The sequence below is a fragment of the Lonchura striata genome, chromosome 2 (genome assembly GCF_046129695.1).
Source record: "Lonchura striata isolate bLonStr1 chromosome 2, bLonStr1.mat, whole genome shotgun sequence".
Taxonomy (NCBI): Eukaryota; Metazoa; Chordata; class Aves; order Passeriformes; family Estrildidae; genus Lonchura; species Lonchura striata.
Window position 1 is genome coordinate 17715949 of NC_134604.1, and position 20617 is coordinate 17736565.

Genomic DNA, 20617 nt, shown 5'->3' on the forward strand with positions numbered 1-20617 from the left:
AAACCAGCTTGATCTACAAAAATGACCTTTGGCACCACAGCAATAGGCAAGTCAGGATTCTTTCAAGATAACAAAGAACTGGAACAAGGACATGGCTGAGGAATTTGCAGATATGAGGAGCTGCTTATCTCCTTCTGTGCCTCTGCTGTGTGTATACCCCAAATACTTCCATCAGTGATGTGATGGAATGTAGAGATTACGCTGAAATTCACAGTACAGGGATCTTCCTAGGCAGGGAAAGTGGCCTGACCTTCCCATGGTCTCAATAAACTGCTTTGCCTCACAAGGAATTTTTGCTTGGTGTTGATTGCATTAGCTGAAAAAATAATTTAAAATATTCCTCTGCCTGGAAGCGTGACAAAGGGCAGGTTGGGGTGCTGTAACTGTAGGATATCCATTTATTTATTTCAAAATGAAGACAGAATGATCAGAATATGTCTGAGTATGGCATGAAGTCATGAGCTGTGTGTGTCCCCTGAGTGTGCATTCCCTGAAAGGGGATCCCAAATGGGCACTGCCTTCCAGGAAATTTCCTCACTGTTCACTCCCAGCAGGGTGGAACAACAAAAATTCTGCCTGTGAAACAAGTTTATGTAATATATCATTGACTTTGTTTGAGTGAATATGGCACAAAGAAGAAAATATTTTATATTTACTTTTGCATTTGCTAAGCACAAGTAATTCTGTCTCAACATGGAATTTGAAGAGGCACAGTAGAACATTTTCATTCCATATGCTGTGAATTTTAAAAAGTGCTACAGATGAAATAAGACAGAAGCCAACATCAGAAAATTAATTGAGGTATAAAGCAGATAATGATGCTTCATGTTTTTGAGAAGGTATGAATAATTTATTGCTAAATTGTAGTCAGAAATAGTCCATAAGCTTAAACAATCTAAATGGGAAAATGAATTACTTGGTAAAAGTGGCTTACTGAGGAAATCCTCAAATCAATGCACATGCCCAGGCACAGTTTACTTCATAAATACCTGCCTCTATTATTTTTTCATTATATGAATTTTGTGGCAGTCTCTAAAATCTCACGTATGCCTCATGCAGACAGCATTTTCAGAAAAGCAAGAGGAAACTGGCAAAAATATCTGGGATGATTTTACAGTCACATTAACCAATTCTGTGCTGTTTCGTATTCATCTAAACTCTTCTGAGATGAAAAGCAGTGATTTTGAATTATATTAAATCTTTCTGAATACCAGGAAAGCACCACTGATGTGAGAAGTCTGTTTAATGTGGAGTATCTGACACAGAAATATTTCTCCCCATTTAAAAGTGGAGAGTGAAGTGAGAGGAATTTTTTTTTTATTTTAAGGGAGCTAATGCATATAAAATTATTTGCCTCAAATGTCCAAGCAGTGTTTGACTCCCCAGTGTTCCACTCTATTTTTATTGTGCTCCTGATGTACCCTCCATTAGGGTCTTCACAATAATGCTTTATAAACTTAGATTTTTGATTTTAAAAATATAAATAACAAAGTTAACTTTTTTTTTAGCTGATCAGGGAATCTGAGAGGGATTTAAGTTTAAGATTTGCTTCCTAAGGAAAGTTGTAATTTTGTTCACCTAAAAATACTTGAAGACATCCAGTTCAGATCTGTTCTCCTATCAGTGAGGAAACAGCTGGGGAGGGACTTGTAGTCTGCTATGATAATGAAGTTTTCTGCCTCCCCACCTTGCAGTGAATGGGTTCGAAAGCCTACGTGAATAAATCCAGACATTTTTTGTCTTTAAGCACCCTCAGATACCACAGTGGCTGTTGTGGGGTACAGGTGTTTGTTTTGATTGTCCAAGGCCAAAGCTTGTGACCAGACATATAACCACAATACCCAAACCAAGCCCTTGTACCTCAAGATTTGTCTGTGGCAGAAAACAGTCCCAGGTTTCTGTATTTATTTATTTGTCTCTTTATTTATTTCTATTTGTTTGCATTGTGCGAGCAGCACAGCCAAATTCGTAGCAATTTCAGTAGTAATTGGTAAAACAAAAGCTGATTTTTAAACTGTTGATCTTTCCTAATGGCTTTCAGGCTGTGAACAAAAAAAAAAAATCCCTCTGCACTGTCTTTAATTCTCATGAACTGCTAACAAATTTGGGGAAACATTCTGGTGGCCTCAAGTGCTGAATAAAGACAATTTTTCTTAAGGTTGCTTACTTTGACTCTTCCAAATTAATAAAAACTAGATATCTATATCTAACTGGATATTTAAGAGGAAAGTTTTGATTATTCCTCAGTCATTGCTTCAGCTTTTGTGATAAATAAATTGAGATTTTCTACCTGTACTGAAGGTAAGAACAGAATGTCCCTCAATTAATTGTGTTTTGGGCAATCCTGGCAGGGCTCCTGGCTTCTTGCAGGTCAGTGGCAGAGCTTCACCCACTCCCCTTCAGTCAGGAGTTCATTAAATGAATATTTGGGGTAATTAGGGACCAATCATGAGATTCCTGTTGTTCATTCCTAAGGATCACAAGTAGGATCCATGAGATGCCTGCTGGAGTTAATTGGAAGACCAAAGTTGCTTTCAGTGGACTTTAGTTCAGGCTTTTTATGTTGCACACAGGCACTTGTATAATCTTTTTTTTAGGTTTCTTTTTTAATTGAAAGGCTTTTGAATTCACAATGCAGTTCCCTCTTTCCAGAGCTCCCACTCTGTCCCATATTCCTGAGCCCCAACGTGAACCCTGTTGGGCCACTTGTGTCCCTTCCCTGACGTCAGCCCTCGTGTCATGGTCACTGCTGGTCACAATCCCTGACTCAGAACAAGGCAGGGGATTGTCCTCTCATGCAAATTCTCCTCCTCCAGAGCTGCTGAGGTTTAGTGATTTGGACCCAAATTTCCTCCCTTCTTAGTACCCAAAAATTAATTTGGTTGTATCATCTTCTACATTTCTCATAATTCCTTGCTTACTGCACAAGCTCAGTGCATTCCTCTTGCATTTTTATTTATATTTATATTTATATTTTAATTATTTTATTTTAATCAAATATTTTATTAGTTATATTTTATTAATTATAATAATATTTATTTTATTAATTATAATATTATTTATTTTATTAATTATAATTTATCCACTGCTTTCATTATAGGACAATTAATGTAGTACCACAGAGAGAAAAAGTAGCTGAGTCACCTGATCATCTATTTTCTGTTTCTTATAGAAGCATAAAATTTCTAAAATCAAAATGTTTTCCAGGATGCAATTTAGGACAAATCTTTACACTTGGTTTAAAATGGTATCGTTTTTTTTAGGAATTAAAGTGAGAAAAATTGGACAGCACTGTATGGCTGTGGTCTCTCAGTGTTATTAATATAGACTAATAATTCCAGCAAGGATTTTAGCCTGAACGATTTGGTCTCTGGATATGAATTTTCTTTCTTTCAAAACCAGAAAGTTATGCAAGAAAATATGAAAGAGTAGAGAGGAAGCAGGGAAAAGTCAATTTATGTTGAACTGTTGAGAAAGCCATGTGATTTTTTTTTTCCCCCTCTTTTGTTTCTTCAAATTACTTCAATTATTTCAGTTCTTCCTTCTTACTTTACTTCTCCTTCATGGGAAAGGGAAAGGGAAAGGGAAAGGGAAAGAGAAAGGGAAAGGGAAAGGGAAAGGGAAAGGGAAAGGGAAAGGGAAAGGGAAAGGGAAAGAAAGGAAAATGAATGGATTATCTTTATGTCTCTTCTCATTTCTGGCACCATAAATGTTAAGAAGAAATTACTAATTAACATTTTCTTAATGTGATTAAGGGCTCTCAAGTGATGCCAAACACTGACTTTGAAAACAGCAGGAAATAATATGGAGCTGACTTTTTTTTTTTGAAAGCAGAGACAATTGGAGAGTTTGTGTTCATATCAGTGATCCACAGGCATCAGTGATCCTTATCTTCTGGCTGAACTTTTACCTTTAATAACATGAGCTCCTTGAGCTGATAACTGTATTTTAAAGAAAGTTTAATATCCTCCCACAAAAAATACCTTTGCATGTTATTTGATAACACCACAAGATTACTACTAGAAAGAATCAGACTAAATCCCGGATACCTGATATAATCCATATTCTTCTGTCTTTAATTAAGTTTGGAAAGAAAGGTGAAATTGTTCAGGTGGGCAAAGTGCACAGAAAAATTGTTTCCCAATGGCTTCAAGAATGTCTTCCTTTTTCTCCAGTCCTCATAAACCTCCCCAGCTGGCTGTGATTTGTCACTGATGGGAAATAGGGGTTGTAATAGCATTTGCCACATGTTTTTTCTCATTAATTTCATCAGTCCGATGCATTTGTTCATTATTTTTTCTGATTTGTCAGGGCAGATGCAGATCCTGCACAAGTGTGAGCATCTCCACAGTGGTGAGCCAGAATGACACTTAGAGCTTGATCTGAAATTATAAACTCTTTATAAAAATTGCTTTTTAGGTCCTAAAAATTGTCCTAAAATTGTCTGCTTAGCAAGCCTCGCTTTTTTCGGGTGAGCAGACTTCTACAGATGTGTCATGCAGAGATTTATGAATTATTCCTCCTAGAAGAGATGCAAAGAAAGGAAACTCAGTCTGAAATTTATGTGAACACCTGGACCATGTCTGGTATTTGACATTCTTGTTTTCTCAAACATTTGAGCATTAATATTAATGGTCTCTATTTTGCAACTAAAAGAAATATAAGAAAACTATGTCAAGCATCCTAAACTTTTCATTCAAGTGTCTTTATATGGGCAACTTTAATGAAAAGCTGCTATTAACCTCTGGTAAACCAAAATCCTTGGTTGTAGATCCAAGTTAAACTTGGCACTTGAAGCCAAAATAAGAACTGAGCCACTGGAGCTGACTGCACATATATGAAAAGGAAAATAAGTAATACTCATATACAGAATTTCTGTGGCCAAATATTTTGTGTCCTGCCTATTCTCAGCTTCTTCATATGTTCCTAGCTAGGGCTGTGAAAACAAAAACCTGAAATGTGCAAACAACCTGCCATATTCAAGGTACAAAACAGCAAAAATACCACAGAATATAGTCCCTTGAAATATCCATGTTGCCAGTCAGTTCTGTCAAAGTGGGATCTGGATATTTTCAATCCCAGTTATCCTGGCAGATGTCACTGGTTCTCCATCTGCTTTTCCACATGTCACTCTTCTCCATTCTTCATCCCCTACTCTGCCAAACATGCTTTTCCCAGTGAATATAAATATAAAGATATAAATATAAATAATAGAAATGTAAAATAATATTAACAATATAAATACATGTACAAGCACACAAATCAGAGAGGTTGTTCAATGTCCTGAGGCACTGAGAACTGAGTTGCTGAAGGAATTGTTTCTGGAAGGAGGTGGCTGTGGAAATCTCAAGGGCAGGAGCAAGGAGAGAACTTTCTTGGGTTTTTCCCTTCTTTTTCCTACTATTCTTCATGCTGAAATTCCTTCCTGCGGTAACTTTGTGGTTTGTGTTATATATTTTATTATATTGTATATACAAATATTCCCTTCAAATAATTCCTGCTGAAGTTGTTTTTTTGATTGGAAATACTTGAGTTCCTACATGAGAAAGCCATCAACACGGACATCAAAAAGAGGAGGGAATGTGCTAAAAGAAGGGTAGAATCCCAAAAAACAAAGGCCTCGACACAATTTTCCTTAAATAAATCTGATGCCATTTTATTTTCTAATATTTCTGGTTAACCAGAGCTAGAAAAATTATGGTCTGCTGTTGATAGCAAACATCCTCCTGAACTTCAGTGGGATCTGGAATTGGCCTTTCAGGCCTTGTACCTAATAATTAAAGATGAAGAGAGTTGGCTTTTCCTTCATATCTGGTTTTTGGTTTTGTTTTGGGCAGGGGGGAGGTTTGTTTGTTTTAAAGTTGTTTTTTCCCCCTCCTTTCCATCTTAATGTCCAAGTTTTTTGCAAGTACCATATTAGGGCATGACTGATGGCAAAGATTTCCATCTCCCATAAAGGTTCAACCTCTCCCTGATTTGGGATCCTGATGTCCACTCACTTTTTACAAGGGAACAGCTCAGTTTCAGATTTTTGTCACACTGAGAGAAAGAGACAGGAGCAGCAGCAAGATAAATCATGTAGTAACTCAATGAAGTAAGTGGAGAGAATATTTTTTTCAATCTAATTTAAATGTTAAAAATGGGCAAAATATAAAATTTAATAATTATTGCTTGATGGAAAGTACAGAGATACCACAATCCCTTTTGGGAAGGGATTTTTATTAATTTTCAAAGGAAAAATATTCTAAGTTCTGTCTTAAGGGCTATATGTAAAAGTGTATCATGTATATTATGAGTGCAGAAAAGAGCTCAGTGAGTCTTGGTGATGGATTGTTTCCTGTTCCATCACTCCTAATATCTTCTAATCAGAAATAACACGCCTTCATGCCTGCAATGTCTCCATTTAGAATTATGTAGCTAACTGGAACTCTCAATATTTTTCAAGTTTCCTGCTGCAATAGAATTTTTAAACACAGGGAGAGATCAGGTCATGGGAGAAATTTATGTCCTCAAAGATCTATTCAGGATTATTCTGTGTACATATGCTGTGTATACAGAGTCTATGCATGAAAATCCAGCATTTTTGTCATGGGAAAAATGATTGGAATGCACTTTGCTTCATAAGAAAATTCACACTACAATTAATCAATCTCTTTCTACTCTTGGAAAGCAAATGTCTTTTGTGTTACATGGTGCAGGAGCTCATAAGCCAAAGAAAAGCAGAATCACCATGTAGGGGGATGTTCCAAGTCTTTGCAGTCAGAGAAAGATAATTAAATAGAGGAAAAAAAAAATTAAAAGACCAAGGTTACTTGAATGTAAGAGCACAGTAAAACAAGAGCTGTAAATAGACAGGAGGAGGGTCATGCTCAGGTAACAGAAATGTAGCTGACTTATTACCTTCATTTAGTACTTCTACAAATGCAGAAACTTCCCAAAATATTTTTTTTACTGTTTAAAGATTTCTTTTAAGCTTACAGCTTAGGAAGTCATCGTTCTTGGATACATGGATGTATCAAAAACAAATCTGTAATTTTGTTCTTTTTTTTTCATATTAGAATGGATTTAGACTCATAAGAGCTCAAGAAGGGATGGCAATGGATAGAAAGCTTTGGGGATTTTGTTTACTCCTAGTCCTACAGTTGAGAGATAAAGAAACTGATTCACTTATGCATTCCTTTTTCTTCTATGAAGAATAAATTGGAGGCAAATAATGCCAAAGTGTGTTCCCTGAAAAAGGGTCCACAATCCTCCATTCAGATACTTTCTTTAGGAAAAGAAAGCTAAAAATAATATAAAAGATGAAAAGCAATTCACTGTTAAAACTAATATTTAGATAAGGATCTGAATTGAAACAACCTAAAAATTTTCCATTGTGAAAGTTGGAAATTCAGAATTACAAGTATGAAGTCTGGCCACTCTTTCCATTCCTGAAATTTATTGAAAAGCTGCTTTTAGCATTCCTCAGAAACAATATTCTCGGAAGGCTGGAGGTACAGGATCCAGCCCTTTTCCTGTTCAATTTACAGTAGTATTTCCTGGCAAGGAGCCAGCATCATTAACTAATTTGCTGTAGTATTTCCATGCTCTGTGACCTCCAGGTTCAAATAACCTTTACAACAAGTAGTTCCCCTTTAAACAAAGTTCTATACTTAAAAAAATATAAATATTTCACTAAGTCCTTCCTTTGTCAAGTATATATGTAAGAGAGAATTATACCATTTAAGATACAGGTCAGTGGAGCAAAAATGTTAAAAATCAAACTGGAAAAGGTTTTCAAGATCAAATTCTCTATTTGAATTTTCATTCAAATTCTCTGAATTTTCATTATCATCCTCTGTTCTAATTTCCTTTAAGCTATAAGGTTTTCCCATGGACTACAAGAAAACAAATAGTGAGGAACCGCAGTGATCACTTTTTGAAATTACAGGAAATTAATTTTCTGGTAAGTGGCTAAACAGTCGAGAATATCTGATGTTCTTTATTTCTTTATGTCTTTACATTTCCCTTTATACCTAAATACTCAAACTGAATTAATGGAACTTTCCTAAGTTTCTCAACAATCAGAGAATGATTTATTTTTATTATTATTTTTAAAGTTTTTCCTTCAGTTAAGAAAATAATTCCTCCGTGCCATAGTTTATCCAATTTCTGAAAGAAGATTGAAAGTGTATCTGGCCCTGTGTGATTTCAAACTTTGGATTTATTATTACTTCCTTTGAAATCAAACATAATACAAAATCAATAAGTAACTTTTAATATTCATTACCCAACATTGCCTAACTTCAATATACAAGTAGCTCAGTGAGATCCTCATCTAATCTCCAAAATCTTATTGGATCACTGCACTATTCTTCCAGGTTTATTTGTTTTCCTTGCTTTCGGTAATGGAAACTCTCTTTGGGTTGAATGACAGCAGGGATAAATTCTTTATCAAGGTTCTTTCCTCTTTTACCCTTTATATATAAAAGATAAAACTATAAATGATTGCTTGGATTAAATCTTTAAGATTTGTGACAGGCTACTATGAATTTTTATTTAATATCCATCATTCTAAGTTGGTAAATACTCTTCAGTATCAAAGTTATGTTCTTTGGGCTTTTCTGTCAATAAACATTATTGTTAGAAATTAAAAGCAAAAGTAAAGGTGACATTTGGAAAACCCCCACAACTAAAAATATTGTATTTTCTCAACAGTATTACAGATACATCAGTAGCTCATAGCTACATAAGAAAGTCTCACAGATTAAAAACTAGCAATGACTTCTTCACTAAAATATTCATAGAATCAAGGGACAAAAGGCCCTAACTTGGCCTCTATTCCCGGACAGTGCATTGTTATTTTCAGAACAGGATATTGATTACATTGCCCAGAGGTCAGGTAGTCCTTACTTCTTTCCTAAATGGACTGCAGAACTTCCTTATTCAAATTGGAAGCAACCTCATCTTTTGCTTGGGGTCTGATTGAGCAAAAAGCTTTTAAAAGCCTTTAAGGAATACTTAAAATGTTAGAAAAAAGCCCCCACAGACACAGTATCTTTCTATTTATCTAACATTGCTATAGGATGTTTAAAGGTAATTGCCTGTGGCACTGCTGGTATCTGTAAATAAACAACTGAGGATGGAGATCTAGGCCATATAAACATAACAGAGGTATTTGGCAGGAAAAGACACTTTCAGTTAAGCTGTAAAGGATAAATCTTGTTTGACCTTCCTTGATCCTCTGGTGGGTAGCTCTGAGTCATTGGGAGAACGAGGCTGGAATTTAATTTTGATTGACAAGTGGCCTCCCACTGAGGGAATTCTGCAAAGGGCTGAGGAAGGAACACCCCGTGTGAGGCAGCTGGGTTTGCATGTGGCAAGCAGGATAACCAAAAAAGCAGATTAAAGGGGTGCACAAGTGCTCCAGACACTCAGATGAGGGTCCCAAAACATCCTGTGCCTGCTTCTAGGGAGCATTCAGACAGCATGGTTTGCTGGAGCCATCAGGTTTTGGTGGAGCCTCTGACAGCAGGAGGGGATGGAGAAGGCTGAGATCTGTTTGAAGGTTTTAAAACCCAGCAATTTCTCTGTCCCTCACGTGCCCCTGAGTTGGGTTTGAAGGTTTCTGAACAGCAGTTTGTCTGTCCATCCTCTGTGCATCCCTGGAATGCTGCTGATGCTCAGTGTGACCTCCAGAAGGTGTAATGAAAGAGCAAAGGAGCAATGCTGACGTGGGTTTAGCACTGGGGAAAGGAGTTTATCTGCAGAAGTGAGTATGCATTTCTCACTGGGGAAAAAACCTTGTGCCCATGTGGCTCACATGATGTGGGGAACTTCATTTTGGCAGTGCAGCTTCCAGGAATCATCCACCTGCTGTCATTCCTTCCCTTTATGGAATGTGCTGAAGCAAGAGATCATATCCCAGGAGACTTTCCTGTGAGCGTGTGAGCTTGTAACAGAAATTAATTTCTCTATTGCAAGACATTTTTACAGGAACAATGCTGATAATGCCTTTATTTTCTACTGGGTTTGAGGTGTTTTCTTGCAATGTGAGATTTGATACAGCAAAGGACAATATTGGAGCAGTGGAAGATGTCTGGGAAGGGACTTTTCTCTTGTATTTATTTGTGTGTAAGTTGGTTTGTCTGTGTTTGCAGCTTTTCTATTTTATTTTCCAGTTTTTGAGGAGGGAGAAAAAGTCATCTCATTAAGGAGTTAGGGAAGTCTGTGCTTTGCTTTACAGGTTCTCACACGGCAGCTTGAGCCCACCTAACTTCAGTCTATCTTTAACATAAATCATCCAAAGGGCTTCAGAAAGAATAAGCCATTGAAAATGCTGTTTCCCCACCAAACTTCAAACATAGCAGCTGTCCTCTGGCTCTTTTTTTTTCCTTTAATTCTTCTGTGGATGCAGTGACTTGGCAAGATGCAATATGGATTTTATTCATTAAGTTCATATTTTGGTTTTTAACAATTATTTCAATAGATATAGAAAAATATTTAACTTTATACTTTGCACATCTTTTTCCCCACTAAATTGCATAAAGAGAAAAGATGACCTGTGATTGTCCATTGTCATTACACTCATTGTCCTTTCTTTTATAGGAAACTGAAAAATGTTCTCTGTCCACCAGTTTTGAATTTATTTAAAGGGATATTTCTATTTAGAAGCAATTTATATCCAGATTTCTCAGATAAAACAGAAATTAGGGACTCTGTTTATATACATACTAGCATAGAAGTAATTTGTCATTAGTGGCCTTAATGGACATCCAGAACACAGAAGTCAGAACTGACATTATTTCTCCTGATTTCTGTGAAAACAGTGGGGCTTTTCCTGAATAATTGCAGGGAAGGACTGACTTGAGTTTAAAGGTGGGTCATTCATCTGTGGGCCTATCCCATGAAGTGCCAGACCATAGAAAACATTTCCAGTGCAATTCACAGCAGCTAAAATTTCTCCTGTAACAATTTCCCGAGTGCAGGGTGGGCTGCCTGTGCTGCGGCCAAGGAAAGCACACGTCCAGGATTTGATGGGGTTCCATTTTAGTGGGGTTCCATTTTAGTGGGGTTCCATTTTAGTGGGGTTCCATTTTAGTGCAATCCTTGCTGGCAAAAGGGGCTGCTTGCTTTTAGAGGGAGGTCACCTCTCCACCATGGTAACCTGGATTTCCCACAGCCTCACTCAGAGCAGGTCCTGCAGGGATGTTGGTGTGGAGGATGAGGGGTGTTCCAGCTGTGGGCTTGCTTTTAGAGGCAAAAGGGACACAAAAAAAGCAGGGAGCAGTTAAAGCTGAGGTTATTTCTAGCACTAAAGTACAATAAGCAATGGTGTTTTGCCTTCTTCAAGAGATGAAGCTGCAATTCAGTGGCCTGTGCATTAACACTTCTAAGGTAATTATACATTGCTAAATGCCCACCTAGGGTTATATCCCCTCTTTTTTTTTTTTTTTTTTAACTCAGTGGAAAATAGGTTAATTTGATTTCACACCATTGGTGTGCATTGATTTTGGTGCAGCAAGGGAAAACTCAGAAGTTCAGTAGTACTAAAAGGTGTTGCTGCTGCTGTTTGATCTTTCCCTGAGTAACAAAGCTGGAAGGTTTGAAGAAGCAGCCTTTACAGACATCCTAAGAACACACTTCACTAAGTCAAACCTGGGGCTTCAGCTTTGGTTAGGATCACATAAAAGGAAGGAATTGTTCCCTGTGAAGGTAGGCAGGCCCTGGCACAGGGTGCCCAGAGAAGCTGTGGCTGCCCCTGAATCCCTGGAAGTGTCCCAGGCCAGGCTGGACAGGGCTTGGAGCAGCCTGGGATACTGGAAGGTGTCCCTGCCCATGGCAGGGGGTTGGACTAGTTGAGCTTAAGGTCCCTTCCAGCCCAAACCATTATATAATTTTTGTGATTGGACAGGCATCTCTAAACTAGAAATTAGGTTATTTACCCTTCACAATTAATACACAAGCAGGAACAAATCCTTCGGAGTTGGTGCTAACTCATGAAGCAGACCCAGGGAAGTGAGTGGGGAAGTTTGTTGCTGGTTGTGCTTCTCCCCATGGGTAACTTGCTCCAATTTCTGGTTTAGTATCTCATCCTTCATAAACCTTGCAGCTACTTCATGCTGTAATGGTTTAACCCTAGCTGGGAATTAATGTTCATTAATTCTTCTTCTCTGATCCAGTGAGAAATTCCATCCCATATCCTCTAGACCAACAAGCAGGGTCATTAAAACCTAACTGATTAAATGGACTTTTGAGATCTCCCATATGAGAGCCTGCACATATGGGTGCACCCATATGCACCCATATGGGTGCCTGCACAGCTTTGGGAATATGCTTTGCCCAGGATGTTCTTTTTAACCTCAAGCCTACTTCAGATATCCCACATGGAGATAATTCCCCTTGTGGGAAGAACAGGTCCCTCCAAGCGAGACCCTGATCCCACAAGTACCTGCTGATTTCAGCAATGCAGAGGTTCAGATTTATGTGGTGTCTCTTCATGAGGTCAAGCACAAAGGAATTAAATAACTGAACATAATGTGCAGTTTTAGGAGGTGGACAGAAGTTTAATTACTTGGACAAGGCCAAAATTTTATCCTAAAACCCTCTTCTTGAGAAGTTTGCATCATAAGCCACTTGGGGTGGTCTCCTCACTTCTACTGATAAAGGTTTAATCTGCTGAGAATCTGGGACATGTTAATAATATTTTTATTCACCACTTTCTCACTTCTAGGTTAGGAATGAACACAATAAGAAGTTTGAGATATTTATAAATGAAATATAAAAATAAAAATAATAGGGTTTTCTATCATCACTAAAGCTCATAAATTTAACTTGATCTTTTGCCTATACTGGTTCATTTATTTATAGTTCTACACATGTATTGGTTTCACAAAATGAATACTGATGTTAATATTAATGCAAAGCATCTGCATGGATCTTTCCACAATGCAACCTCAATTTTCAATATCAGACCATTCACACACCAAGTTTATTTTCCTTGCCATAAATGACAGCTATTCCCTAAAATCACCAATGAAATTAAAGAAAATCATTTACAAGATAAGCTAATTAAAAGCAAAATTTCTTGACAAAGGCACTGCACTTTGAGACAAGATGGTACATTTTCATGACTATCCTTTAGGGGAATGGTTTTAGCTTTTAATCAAAATCTTGGATTAGTTTGTACTGATAAAAACTCTGACTCCCTGCCCCACTTTAGAGAACACAGCAATTGTTCCAATGCGTTTTTGTTTGGTTCTTTCCTCTGCCTTTAGCGTTATTATAAAAATAAATAGATTTCTAAATTATTGTTTTAAGTCTACAAACCTATTTTCAGCCACTCCTGCACTGTCTTTTATTATCTGCCTCCTGTTGCCTTAGGCAACCTATTTTTGTATTCAGATTTAACATCATAATAGATCTTATCTAACTGTTTTTTAAGGAACTTTTATGTGGCATCTGCTGGGTTGGAATGCAAAAAAAAAAACTTGTGCAAGAAGTGCCAGCGCTTATTCCATGCCTGTAGGGAATCTGTGTCTCTCTCTTTGGGGTGTTTTGGAACACAGCACCTGTGGATGCCATTTCCTGAGGTTTTGCTGTGTTCACTGTGCAGGTGAACTCTTAAATATCTTTTACTCTGAGAGTCAACTTTTAAAATGTCTCCCACTGCAGTTTCTTTCCTGATAATCCCCTGGGATCTGATCCAGCTCTGCCACCATGAAGAAACCAAGTTTGACATCAATTTTATCAAGATATTTGGAAGAGCTGCAGGCACAAAATTTTTTGCTGCTAAAATATTTTAAGTAGAACATTCATACAAATAAAAATAACAGCATTAGGGCAATTTTTTCTTGTTTGGTCAACATACAGAGTATATTTGGCTCCCTGGATTCAGACTTTGTACAGTATTTGTCAATATCAGACAGGCTGGAAACAAAGCAATAAATTACAGAGTGTGATATGGAAAGAAAGAGGCTTTAGCACATTTCCTGATATTAGAAAATACAGTTCCAAATACTGAATTTAAATCAGCTCTAGGCAGCTAAAGTAACATCAGAGGTAATAAATACAATGAGTCTGCTAAAGCCATCAAGGCTGCAGCCTTAAAAACATAGAGTGTAAAAATATTCACATTTTAGTCTTTCTTATAATATTCTGGGTGACATCATGATGTAGTGCATGGGAGCTGGATTAAGTGCTAATGGAACTTACTCCAAAAAGAGTTCAGCAATCTGCTTCTTCTTTAGTAAAGCTCACTCCAATCTATATTAAAGCAATATAAAGATTTGCAGGATGAGATTCCATCTGACAGAGAAAACAGAAAAGAAAGAAGAGGAAAAGAGGGTCACAATCTGAATTTAAAAATATAAAGAAAGTGAATCCCAGTAACACTTTGTGGAAAAGGGATAAAGGAGGAACCATCGTACTGGAAAATGCTTTAACAAACTCTATGAATCTTCCACATTTTTAGGTCCATGCATAATCAAGATGATTTTTGTTTGTTTCTTTCAAATACCTTTTAAAGCATGATTTGCATCCACGTTTTCATTCATCAAAGATTAGATATTCATACCACATAACTTCTCATTTTCAATTGGCTCTCATTGAAATATCAATTCTGCATCAAAGTAAAATCCTGACAGACAAAGAAAAAAGGAAAATAATCTTGTCCTTAGACATAGAGATTAAACACAGTTTTGGTGTTAGACAAGATGTTGCATTGCAGTTTTGTTTCCTATTGAATTTCTTTCAAAAATGACCAAGTTAGGCCTCTGCCTTTACAGGGTCACGTCCCTGCCCTTGTAGAACCAAGTGAAATTATCAAATATGGATTTGAAATGCTGAATTAGTGTAGGTTCACAAGAGGATACAGAAACAGGTTTTTGCACTGGTTTTGATTCACCTGGATTTTCAACAGGTTTGCATGAAATGCGGGGTTCAAAGCAAATTTGAGTGGTACCTTCCAAATTTGGTTTGGGTGAGATCCAGACCCATAAATCCTTTATCCTTTGTGGGGATGCTCTGCAAGTTGGGACACTCAGAACTCAGCCCAGCTCTTTGGAGAGCTCCTTTGAAGCAAGGCCAGCATTTAGGACTGTAATTAAACCAGAATTGAGGCAGGATTTGCATCCAATTAAGAGCAGTTTGTAGGATGCTAGGAGGTGGTGTTAGGTCTTGCTGCTTCCTTCATTCCCAGTGTCCATCAGGAGGAGGAATGACGGAGGAAATCTCAGTGGTCTGATCCTCCCTGGGAAATGGAAATGGAAATGCACTTTCTCCCAGGCATCTTTTGTCTGAACTTGGTTTAGAACAAACGTCTTACACAGAAACTGATAAAATGGTTGCATCTGTTTGTGGATTTAATAAGGGATATCAGAATAGAAGATAAAATCCTGGATGTAAATAACACATTAAATTACTTTTCTTCCTTATTCCCTATCCTCTTGATTTGTTGCTGCAACAAAAATACCTCAGTATTTTTCAGAGATAGACTTTTGATTTCAGACCTCACTGTTGCCCATCTCAGAATTAACATTTTCATTCTCGTGTACTGTGAACACTTTTTCCTGTCATGGATAATATTGTTTTTGTACAATTAGAGACAGTGAAAAAAGGAGGGACTTTGTTCTCTAAAATTGTAGTTTGAAGTTCTGCCACTTATGATTGAATCACTTTAAAAAATAGGTGTTCTTTTTGGGCTAGACCTTCCACTGACATAAATAAGAGTATAATTTCATGTGCCATATTCTTATTCAGCAAATATCCCCTTTCCTTGCTTTAATTTCCACACCAGGCGAGCGTGCATGTACCTTTTTGCTGGATTTCCTTTTAATTCTGCTCTATCTAGTGCAAGTCAAAAGGTATCCAGTCACTTTTTCCAGGACACTGATCCACGTGCATGTTTTCTGTCTCAGCCTGTTTGAGATTTCCATCACCAGGAAGCTCCATGGCAACTCAGTATGGAAACAGATGTGAGGTCACATAGTGCCTATGGAGTGAAACCTGAAGACAATGGAAAAAAATCTTTCAATGCACTCTGGCAATTGGTGCAGCTTCATATATAAAATTTTAAAATCATTTCATGCAAAAATTCACTAGAGTTAAATATTTATAGTTTCAATCCAGCTTTTTTAGTGTGAAAAGGTAGTGCTTCAGAGTACACCCCTCTTTCTAATCTTCCCTGCTTTTTCCTCCCTCTAGGATTCTACATTCATTTAAGAATTTTCTACATTCATTTAAGAATCTTCTTAGAGTGGCTTGTTTAGGAGAAATGAAGAGTTGGCTCCAGTCAGTTGCCTTCACTTAAAAAGAAATGAGGAAATGTTTCAGAAGCAGTTCAGTCTTATTGACTATCAAAGAGAAAACAGGCCTTAAATCATAAAAAGCCCTTTTATAAAGAAGCTGTGCATTCTTTCATCATAAAGGTACTTTGAAGGCTTCAATGCAAGATGTCTTTCTGTTCAGAATATTCAGAAATGTAAAATGAGTTTTAATGTTACCACTCTTTAAGTCTGTGAGTCACATGTCAGCACCTACTTTACATCCTATATGGTGGCCAAGAAACATCATTCCCACCTGCAGCAGGATTTAATTTCCTAAAATTCAGTTTTTATGCAAAGGGAATCTGAGTTTAAATTTAAATTTAAGTGTTAGGTGTGTTCTTGTGCCTATATGTTAAATTGCCTGTACAGAAAAGACTAACATTTGCCTATCTGCAGTTTCAACATAAATATCAGTGATTTTATCTTTTTTTTCTGGGATGCTTTGATATATGATGAGGCTTTTTTTCACCTGAGGTTACAGCTGTGTTTACATAAAATCTTTAGCAACTTTAAAAACTTTTAAGCAAAATCAAACACCTGTGTTCTTTAAACCAAATAAGGTGTCAATTTTATGAGTCAAGCCTTGAATTTTAGATTCAAAAAGGAGTGCTGTAGGTCAAGAAGGAAGGAATATTTGTATCAGATTGAAATTTATTTAGAGCAAAAGCACAGGGAGAAGTTTTTTGCCCTAAAGGTTGCAACAGGCATTGTTATTGAATCTAACTGTTCATGTTAGAGAAAGCCAGCTCCTCTCAAAAGAAACTTCACTGTGAATATCTGACATATTAATGCTTCTAGTCCCTCTGAGACCTTGCCAGAGCCCCAAATGTGGTGGTTGTGGTCCCCACAAAGGTTTATTTCCTCTTCACTGACATTCCAAAAAGGGGAAGTTGTTGTCACATTCATCGTGGCTGTAAGCAATAATAAAACATTGCCATTCTTGCCTTGTTTTTGAAAGAGGAATGAAGAATTGTCCTGTAAGGCACAGAAGCTTTTCCCCCAGGAGTTGTTTCAGGAGGTGGCTGCTCAAAGTCTGCACATGATCCCTAACATCAGTGCAGAAGGACAGGACTGTAAGGACATCCTTGCACCCCACCATCTCCTAATTCTGAAAAATGGTAGAAATAAAGGAGTTCAACTGCTTTGTGTGGGATGAGGGATGGGCCCTCTACCCAGCACAGAGGCAATGGCAAAGGAGCTGCCCAGCTTTCCACTCCTCTTTCTACCAATTGCAGGTAAGACTTTGAGAGCCCTCAGAAAATCTGTAATTAGAGGAAATTAGTGAACTGCAAGATAAAAACATTTAGAGGAACTGTGATTAATACAGATCAAAGGCAATTATGTAAAACCAGAACAAATATGCCAGGGGCTTTGTCCCTGTGGAGAGAGTTGGGGACACTAATTTCTTAGAAACTGTTCCTATATCCCGTCTGTATTCAAACAAACTTAAAGGCTGTAGAGACACGGCAAAAGAGTTCTTAAAGATCTTCTCAGGGCAAGGTTAGGATTCTGCAAAAGTGCTAAAAGCAGCCCCTGATTCCTCATCTTAATTTCCCCTGCACAAATAAGGATGAACCCAGGGTGAAATCTGGGTAGCAAGGGGAGTGTGGGGTAATGGAAAGGAACAGATTATTTTGTAAAAATATGAAGCTTCTGTAACAGCTCCAAAGAAGCTCTGAATTTGCTGCTGGATGTTTCAGAAATGTCCACATGTGCCCAATATTGTCAGGCTCTCATGCTTGTGAATAGACTTCCTGAAGCCTCAGCTGTTTATGCTTTCCATGAATGGCAAACAAATGTGCAGCTCTGTTACCCTGAGGTCTGAGGCTGGGCTGAGCTGCTCAAGATGGCCTGAGCAGGGAACTGTGTAGGAAAGTTATGAAAATCCTGGGAATAGATGGAGAGCTTCATCTCCTTGCAGAATAGCCTTCAAAATACGTGAGGGAAATTCAGGATTATTCCTGTTCAGCATTCAGAAAGGGTTTAGGATGATACATACAACTGTTAGAGAGCATCACTTGCAAAGGACTGGGGAAAAACTTGGGAAAAAAACCCACTGTATTTATGGAATACAGTTCCTTAAGTTTCAGTCTTTAAGGAGTGTGGGGATCTGAGCATAGATTTCTCAGTCCTGGGCCCCACAGGACTGAGGAAAACACTGAAGATTTTATACAGCAAAAATAAAACAGAGCAGTTTTACTTCTTCAAATTTAGACTTGCACTTCTTCTTCCTTGCTTTGGAAAGATGCTGTAGACACCCGGTAACTAATGAAGTGCTATGTGCTACTGAAATTGCCCTTTGCTTCCTCTGTCAAACTCTTTTATATTCATAACTTTCTTGATACTATTCTGGTGTCAGGTGTCCAGGTTTCTATGTAAAATGTTTTGTTTCACAAGCTTATGCAAGAATACAAGAAAAACAATGGCATACAATTGCTAGGATGATAAAGGTATTCTCTCCTGAGATTAAAAAAATGTGCTAGTATAGTTTTCATTGAGGAAAAAATGTTGCTTTGTTCCTGTTTAAGAATGTAACCCCAAAGTTTTACAAAGATGGACTCTCCCTGTGAGAATGTTTTGGTCTTGATTTGTTGGTGAAGTTGTTTGTTTTGCTGTGCCATGTGCATGAAAATCCTGTTACCTGTGATTTTCTCAGAAATGTACTTGCTTCTGTAAATCATTAAACCACCAAAAGCAGAGATTTGTCAGTTTGCAGACTCAGGAAGCCAAATTGAATTTATGAATTTGTGAATTTATACTGATTCTGAACTCATTTTACCAGAAAATAATTGCTGACCCAGTCAACATGGACAGGTTTCTTGAACCAAAATTGTCAAATATAAATGCAGACTGGCCATAAAATGGAAAGTGAAAGCATTCTCAGCATTCTGGAGAGTTTTGCAATGGCTTTTATTCCTTCATCAGCCTGGTACCAGAGAGCACCAAGTGATGTAATGAAGGCTTGGGAAGGGAAAAAAAAAAAAAATAAAAAGCAGAATAAAATCATTGTGGAATCTGTACAACTGTTTAAGCCATTTGCCCACTACTATTCAAGAACAACAAGAAAAAAATAGCTACTTAGGATCCATGAAGTGGTGATATTTTCTATTTATTCTGTTTCTGCCACTCTCTTTCTCTCCCCTCTCTCCACCTCTTTTTCTGTTTCTCTCTCTCTCAATCTTTCACATTTACTATTTAAAAAAATCCAAATTATTGACTTCATTTGCACTTTAATTCAAGCAGAGGCACCTCTTTAAAAACCTTAAGAAGTACACATCTAAATAGCAAAAATGATGGCAGCCCAACACCCTTCCCTCACATTTTACACATGGACAGCCTCTGTTGTTTCTTTTTCCTGAAGGCTCTTGCTTATACATGGAAAATGCTGGGAAAGAATTGCAATCCTATTAATACACATTGCCATTGACTGAGCAGTTCTGTGCTTGAAATGGTGACTCAGACACACAATATTTATTTGTCCATGTTGACACCAAATATTTGCTCTGGCAGACAAGAGAGCAACAGCCCAGAACATCTATTCCCCAACTGTGTGGTTGCTTTTGTTTCTGAATTATTTTTTTTCCTTTTTTTCTTTTTTTTTCCTTTTTTGCCATGCAAATTTTTTCACAGCTGTTGCTTATAAAGTTGACTTGGATGCTGCTCAATTCAGAGAAATGGTATTTTACAACAATTTATAATTCTTTCATCTTCCAAACACAATGGATTTATTTTTGTTTAGATTGGGCTATTTTATTAATAATCCATGGCTCTGGGCAAAATTAAGATTCCTGGCAGCAACTGTGAGAATTTTTTAATGTATGTATATACACAATTTTCATCTGCTCTGCTTTTCAATACATTACCTAACTATTGGAGGCATCATATTTTCCATGTTCCTACTTTTCCATTATTTTGTTACCATCTTGACTAATTCATTCTACCCATGCTAATTCACCCCTGTTACTTTTCATCATCCTAGCTGAATATCAATATAATTCTGATTTATGATGCCATGAATGTTAGAATTGTACATTTATGGCACAGCTTTATGGGTGATACAGTCACACCACGTTCACTTTTTCTCTGTTTTTCCTTTTAAGTTCCCTCAATATATCAACACATTCCCCATACCTAGAATTTATAAGGGATTTGTAAATAAGCCAACATTGTTTAGGGTATTAAATACATTTAAATCCTAAAAAAAATTTTCTTCATCTTCTTTACATAAATGTTGTTTATTATTCCTTCTATTTAAAGTCTCTCTTAAACTGCTTTTCTTTTCATGTGTGTTTGAGTTTTGTTGATATTGAGTT

At 37.2% G+C, this 20617-nt stretch overlaps 1 protein-coding gene across 1 annotated transcript in view; it reads left to right on the forward strand.

Moving 5' to 3' along the window:
• The first annotated feature begins 17463 nt into the window (after positions 1–17463).
• ADAMTS5 (ADAM metallopeptidase with thrombospondin type 1 motif 5) overlaps positions 17464–20617 on the forward strand; it is a 149082-nt gene continuing 145928 nt past the window's right edge. Inside the window, exon 1 of the mRNA XM_021550158.3 lies at positions 17464–17539. Within this exon, the coding sequence (XP_021405833.2) occupies positions 17464–17539 (76 nt within the window). The remainder of the gene's footprint in view (positions 17540–20617) is intronic.